The 7,722-nt window shown below is 40.6% G+C and overlaps 1 protein-coding gene across 1 annotated transcript; it reads right to left on the bottom strand.

Moving 5' to 3' along the window:
• Positions 1-149: 149 nt before the first annotated feature.
• On the bottom strand, positions 150-749 carry LOC139455947 (antho-RFamide neuropeptides type 2-like). The gene has a single exon (XM_071237491.1). It carries the CDS (start codon positions 747-749, stop codon positions 150-152), a length of 600 nt encoding a protein of 199 aa, XP_071093592.1.
• Positions 750-7,722: the final 6,973 nt, after the last annotated feature.

The raw sequence follows: 7,722 nt of genomic DNA, 5'->3' as shown, positions 1-7,722 counted from the left end.
TTTTTCTAAGGTTTTAGGCACTCCTTGTCATAGTTTTCCCATGACTCAATCAGAAATTTATCCCTGAGTCTGTCATCCATCCTTGTGTCTGTCTTCCCTCCCTGTGCCTGCCTTCCCTCACTGTGTCTGTCTTTCCTCCCTGTGTTTCGTCACTGTTTCTGCATTTCCTCCCTGTCTCCATCTTCTCTTCCATGTTTGTCTTCCCTCCCTGTGTCTGTCTTCCCTCCCTGTGTCTGTCTTTCCTCCCTGTGTCTGTCTTTCCTCCCTGTGTCTGTCTTCCCTCCCTGTGTCTGTCTTTCCTCCCGGTGTGTCTGTCTTCCCTCCTTGTGTCTGCCTTTCCTCCCTGTGTCTGTCTTTCCTCCCTGTGTCTGTCTTTCCTCCCTGTGTCTGTCTTTCCTCCCTGTGTCTGTCTTTCCTCCCTGTGTCTGTCTTTCCTCCCTGTGTCTGTCTTCCCTGACTGTGTCTGTCTTCCCTCCTTGTGTCTGCCTTCCCTCTATGTGTCTGTCTTTCCTCCCTGTGTCTGTCTTTCCTCCCTGTGTCTGCCCTCCTTCCTTATGTCTGTCTTTCCTCCATGTGTCTGTCTTCCCTCCCTGTGTCTGTCTTCCCTCCCTGTGTCTGTCTTGTTTTCCTGTGTCTGTCTTCCCTCCCTGTGCCTGCCTTCCCTCCCTATGTCTGTCTTTCCTCCCTGTGTCTGTCTTTCCTCCATGTGTCTGTCTTCCCTCCCTGTTTCTGCCTTTCCCTGTGTCCATCTTCTCTTCCCATGTTTGTCTTCCCTCCCTGTGTCTGTCTTCCCTCCCTGTGTCTGTCTTGTTTTCCTGTGTCTGTCTTCCCTCCCTGTGCCTGCCTTCCCTCCCTATGTCTGTCTTTCCTCCTGTGTGTCTGTTTTCCCTCCTTGTGTCTGCTTTCCTTCCATGTGCCCCCTTCCCTCCCTGTGCCTGTCTTCCCTCCCTGTGTGTCTGTCTTCCCTCCTTGTGTCTTCTTTCCCTCCATGTGCCCCCTTCCCTCCCTGTGCCTGACTTCCTTCCCTGTGTCTGTCTTCCCTCCCTGTGTCTGCAAATAAAATCGACACAATCATTTAAAAATACACAAAAAGTATTTGCTAAAAGCAGAGTCAACTGTACGACTATGTCATCAGCACGTGTTTATGACGCACTATCAAACAGTGATCGTATCAGACGTTCGCGAAAATGTGAACCAATCCTATCCCACTGGTCGCACCGGTCACACATACATGTAAAGGTAAGTCAAGTGTTTAACTATTACAATGTTTTACTAGTCCATGTTGTCATTTTGCATATCTTGATTTGATATGTGACACACATTGTTGGGAAATAACGTGATGAATGTATCATACTATAAGAGATGACAAACAGACAATGACTGCAGTGCAAAAATACCACATTACTGCACGTTATACTAGTTGTACAAACAACACTGCTGTGCTCGTACACGACACACATCTCTTGTGCGATGTTAGATATATCAATGTTAGCCAAGTGCTTAAACTGTTTATATGCTTATGAATATATTTCTCTAGGAGGGACATTATCATTTAAACAGTGAGCTCATAATGACAGTAGGAAACAATAACTAATTTATAATCTTTTCTTGGGGACTACTATCGCGTGAAAACGTTTCAGTTTGGATTCAATATTGACATCTGCCGAATACATATTTTGCGAGTGTTCCCGACTTTCTACATAAAATGACCATTCTAAAAACGCCCTTTCCGCGTCCAAACACACATATTGACCTCATTTAATACCCCAACCCAAACACTCAATACGACCCACGGGATGTTTGCATAGTAACAATGACAGACAATTAACGCAGTAATGCAGTTACAAATTTTGTGCAAACATTAGAAAATATGGCCCTCCCCCAAGGGGGGATAATTCACAGACTAAAGACGGGTGTGCTTCGGTGGTAATGCATTGGATAAACAGGATTAATGACAAAGTGAGCGAGAATGGCCAGTGCTACAGCTTTTAGACCCTACTAATAAACTCACAAAGGGTTTTCTGGTCAAACGGGTGAGCCTGAGCCCTATGTGACAAAATTGTCGTTTGGACATTGCTGGAAACACCGGAGGCTAAATTCATGAATAAGACCATTTTCATCTAGTTTGTACCTGTAATCTCATTCCAACAAATATTTAAAATCTGTGTTGCCTGTACATGCATCGTGTTTTAGCACGTTTCCTACCTTGTGTTCCTTAATCTAGCATGATTATTTTAGATTGTTATGCACACTGTTTGAATAAAATGATATATTTACATCTGTTAAATAAACAGATATGAATTGGTATGAAATTATTATTCTTTGTCTCTGCGTGTATTTATTACAAAATGTTTTTGTTGATACATGTTCTGTAAGATATGACTGTTGAAATGTGTTCGCCATTTGTATGCCCTCACTAATCATTTACATACTATTCACGGTCTGGTAGGCAAAAAACTTTTTGAAAGCATTGTAATTAACCGTTCAAATTCAATATGTTAAAGATGTGGACGATTTTAGTGCATAATTCATAATTTTCGTTTAATAGTCAAGCTATTTTGTAATGCCCTTAATAACTCTGACCTTCTTTGAAACAGTGCTATTCGTCTAGGATCTGGGGCTGACAAGCTATATCGTAATGTTCCTAATAACTAAGACCCTCTTTTATGCAGATCTATTACTCCAAGATCTGTGGTCTACATGCTATTTTGTAATGTTCCTAATACCCGGGACCCGATTAACACAGAGCTATTAGTTTAGGATCTGTGGTTTACAAGTTATTTTGTAATGTTCCTAATAACCGGGACCCGATTAACACAGAGCTATTAGTTTAGGATCTGTGGTTTACAAGCTATTTAGTAATGTTCCTAATAACCGGGACCCGATTAACACAGAGCTATTAGTTTAGGATCTGTGGTTAACAAGCTATTTTGTAATGTTCCTAATAACCGGGACCCGATTAACACAGAGCTATTAGTTTAGGATCTGTGGTTTACAAGCTATTTTGTAATGTTCTTAATAACTGGGACCCCCCTAACACAAAGCTATTAGTTTAGGGTCTGATCGACCATACTTCCATAGAAAACAGTCAAAACACATACAAATGCAACAGTTCTACTCACAGAATACAAAACTGTGAGTTGGGAAACAAATACAAGCGTACCTTTAGATACAGGAAACGTGAGCCCCAGTGGAACATAGGACAAATGTTTCATGCAACTAGAACTAATTCAGTTGCTATTTGGAAAGCGTTAAGGCGTGTTCCACATACACGGAAAACTTCAATAATATTCAAAACAACAGATGGTTTCATTTCATCAGGTAATTATTATCCCGTTGACTAGAAGGGTGATACAAATGATTCCGATAATTACAAAGGAATATCTTCACTCAGTTCGCGAGGTAAAATTTAGAACTGTGTAATAAATGACAGACGTACAAAAATGGGCAGATATTACGAGTAAAACTTCTGAAAACCATACATTTCGACTATGGATCATATTTGTACCTTATGTGCAATTATTCAAAATGTCTGTGTAATAAGAAGAAACTGTGTGTTGTTTTTATGCACTTTAAAAATGGCCTTAGATACCTGTCGACCTTATTCTTCCAATGACATAACCAAAATATTTCCAAATGCTCAGGGCTTTACAAAATGTACACATATCAGTTAAAGCATGTGTTAGATATATGTTACACAGATAGCACAGATTATTTTGATTATCCATTTTGGTTTAGGCAAGGGTGAATTTATGACTATTTATAAGCGAGTTAGTTCAATCCTTCCAAGATATAGTGGATGTAATAATAGTGTAATGTTGACGATGTAATTCTGTTTGGTTAATACATGTGGTTTACAGCGTCAGATAATGTGTTAGATTCTAATGCAGATATGTGGGGAATAATCAAACTAAAACTCTGATGTTGGTGGATTCAGAAGAGGGGGAAACTTATCAGGTTAAGATATATAGTGTTATAGAGGCTATATATAACCTACGATGACGACCGCAAACATGACTGACGTGACTCAAGTTGGAATTACTATAATACTTGATTCTGAAACTTGGAGACACACATGTAAGATGATAGAAATAACATATATTGAGCTAGGGAGGGTAGAATGTAAGATGATACAAGTAACATGTATTCAGTTAGGGAGGGTAGAATGTAAGATGATACAAGTAACATGTATTGAGCTAGTGTTGGTAGAATGTAAGATGATACAAGTAACATGTATCCAATTAGGGAGGGTAGAATGTAATATGTGTACAAGTAACATGTATTCAGTTAGGGAGGGTAGAATGTAAGATGATACAAGTAACATGTATTGAGCTAGGGTGGGTAGAATGTAATATGTATACAAGTAACATGTATTGAGCTAGGGAGGGTAGAATGTAAGATGATACAAGTAACACGTATTGAGCTAGGGTGGGTAGAATGTAAGATGATACAAGTAACATGTATTGAGTTAGGGAGGGTAGAATGTAAGATGATACAAGTAACACGTATTGAGCTAGTGTGGGTAGAATGTAATATGTATACAAGTAACATGTATTCAATTAGGGAGGGTAGAATGTAAGATGTATACAAGTAACATGTATTCAGTTAGGGAGGGTAGAATGTAATATGTATACAAGTAACATGTATTCAATTAGGGAGGGTAGAATGTAAGATGATACAAGTAACATGTACTGTACTATGACTCATAGCCCAGGAAGTTTATTTGAACGAATTGTTGCTTTTGGAAATCATATAGGAACTCTTCCACAGTGGTGCACTTAGTGGGGGATTTGTTCAGAACTTTCGATAATATACTACTCAAAAGAAGTTAAGGATCACCCGATTCTTTCATATTGGTAATGTTAATCTGTCATGGCATGAGAGAATAACTATTGTAATATGAAAGAATCAGGTGATCCTTATCTGCCACGTGTATTTGTCTTTCATCAGAACAAACATTTGTGTCACGTTTCAGAAACAAATGACGACTAAGGCGCGATGAGCTTGTAATTTGATATGTCCTCACCTACGTAAAGCTTCCACTAAGACGAGTATCTTACTCGATGGTAATGAACTGTCAAGATAATCGATATTGTTATCCCGGGGCTCATTCAAATATCGGTATAATATTCTCCTAATAAACACCTGATTTGAGCGAAGGCTCTTCACAGGTGGATGGTGTTGTGCTAATTAGTATATAGAGGCTCCATGTAAAAGCCAACCACGACATGATATATTAAAATGATCGACAAACAAAGACTCGTCAATAGAGTCATTTAGATAAACTATTATTTTTTTATGCTAAACCACGTTACTGATAATATGCTACCTTGTAGAACACCTTGATCTTGATCCTAGATATTTAACAAGGTGAATCCCACACGTTTCCATGTTTCCAGGTCGGATCGTACTTTTTTTCTAAATACAAACATATATACTCAACATCAAAAGTCCCTGTGACACCAATATTTTAGTGTATTTTTCAAACAAGTAAAGTTTGGTTTTGAATATTGTAGTACATGTATGGAATCAAGTCACAAAAATGCAACTGCTGCAGAAAAGCATGCATTCCATGCAAAAGTTGACTTTTATAAAAAACCCATGCATTTAACTACCAAGGATTGGTATAAAAAAATGTGCGTTAACGGGATTCCATATGCATTATTTAGCATCGTGCTGACAACCACTAAGAAAAACAACAAAATTACGCAATTATTCAACATTTCGAAATACCACGCCTGTCCGAAAATGAGCGCCTGCGAGCCATTGGTATGCTTGAAGCAGGATCGAGTCAACGTGATGTTGCAAGACAATGTAACGTCCACAGAAACACCATTTGGTGTTTATGGCAACGTTGGCAACAGACGTAGGCAGTCAGAGACCATCCTCGGAGTGGCAGGCCACGCGTAACCAATAATCGACAAGACAACTGAATTCGAACAACACACCTACGAAATCGATTCCAGCCAGCAATAGTGACTGCAAGAAGCATCCCTGGCCTTCGACGAATATCTTCACAAACCGTACGTCGTCGCCTCAGATGTGCAGGGGTTGTCGCCAGAAGACCCGCCACACGTCCCTTTTTGACAGGAAACCTCCATCAAGCACGTCTACAGTGGTGCAGACAGGGTCAACACTGGACGGCCATACAGTGGGGACAAGTTCTATTCACTGACGAGTCTCGTTTTCACCTCAGCCACAGAGATGGACGGATTCGAGTGTACGGACGTCGAGGTGAACGTTACGTCAACCATTGTGTCATGGAAGAAGATCGATTCGGGGGCGGCAGCGTTATGGTATTGGGTGGGATTACAGCAAGACAGAGGACCCGTTTGATAGTGGTAGAGGGAAATCTCAATGGACAGCGCTACCGCGACGAGATCATCTGCCCTGTTGTTCTACCGTTTTTGCGTCGTCATGGCCCAGGCATTATCTCAAATTGCTCGACTTGTTCAGGATTCTCTTCAACAAAACAACGTGAAATGGCCGGCTCGCTCCCCTGATCTCTCACCAATCGAGCACATGTGGGATAAGATGGATCGGCGCCTTCGACGTCAACCACAGACACTCCGGGAACTTCGAAACATGCTCCAGCAGATATGGATAGATATCCATCAGAACTTTGTGCGACGCCTGGTCCATTCCATGAGACGAAGATGTGTTACTTGCATCGCAACCAGAGGTGGACACACACGTTATTGATTTGTAAATTGACATTTTGGCATGTTCATTGGGTTTTTTTATGAAATCACGCATTTTCTGAAGTCAGTATGGTAAATTAAACCATTTGAACACTTACAGGAATCTTTTATCTGTTGCAAACCGAAATTGTTTCAGATTTGATAAAAAACATAACTTTGCATTAAATCTTATTCAATGTCACAGGAACTTTTGTTGTTCAGTATAGATAGTGGGTGTTGTTCATTGATGATGGCATTTAAAAACGTTTCCAATCTAACAAAATGGCCAATGTTACTTTTATTTTTTCTCAAACCACATTGTACATTTGTAATAAGATCATTTGATCATAAGTACCATATTAATCTCTTATTGGCCATTCTTTCCAAGGTCTTACAAACACAGCGAGGAAGCGATATTGGTTTATAACTGGAAGGATCAGTATTATCCCGTCCAGGTTTAGGTGTAAGAACGATAACAGCATTTTGCAACGAAGACGGAGAATTTGCCGTTGTCCAGATGTGATTGAATATATTTAACAATGTTTATAAGCACGAATCAGGTAAATGTTTAAGTTACTGACAATGAATATTAACGCTTTTGTGTCTCCCATGCAGACGGAAAAGTCAGAATTTGGCGGCGTCGAGGTGATCGTTTCGCTGACAGAAACGTTGTGGAAAGGGATCCATGGGGTGGACCTAGCATCATGATATGGGCAGGGATTGGACTTAATGCGACACTTGGACCCATGTGCTTTCTGAATGTTGGTCAAGGTCGGGGAAACGGCGTCACTGCTCAGCGGTATATTGACCAAGTGATCAGACCCCACGTTGTTCCATTTTTTGCACAATATCAACAATACATTTTCCAGGAGGACAACGCTCGTCCCCGTGTTGCCAGAGCTACCATGGCCTTTCTGCAACAACACAACATCCGTGTTCTACCGTGGCCAGCCCTCAGCCATGATCTGAACACCATCGAACACTTGTGGGGTGAGGTTCAAAGGCGTCTGCACAAAATGTGCGCCCAGTCCCTACAACTGCC

This window comes from Haliotis cracherodii, unplaced genomic scaffold, assembly GCF_022045235.1.
Source record: "Haliotis cracherodii isolate W230 unplaced genomic scaffold, xgHalCrac1.p SCAF_1, whole genome shotgun sequence".
Lineage (NCBI taxonomy): Eukaryota > Metazoa > Mollusca > Gastropoda > Lepetellida > Haliotidae > Haliotis > Haliotis cracherodii.
The sequence above is the reverse complement of the archived record's forward strand: the minus strand, read 5'-3'. Positions and strand labels throughout refer to the sequence as shown.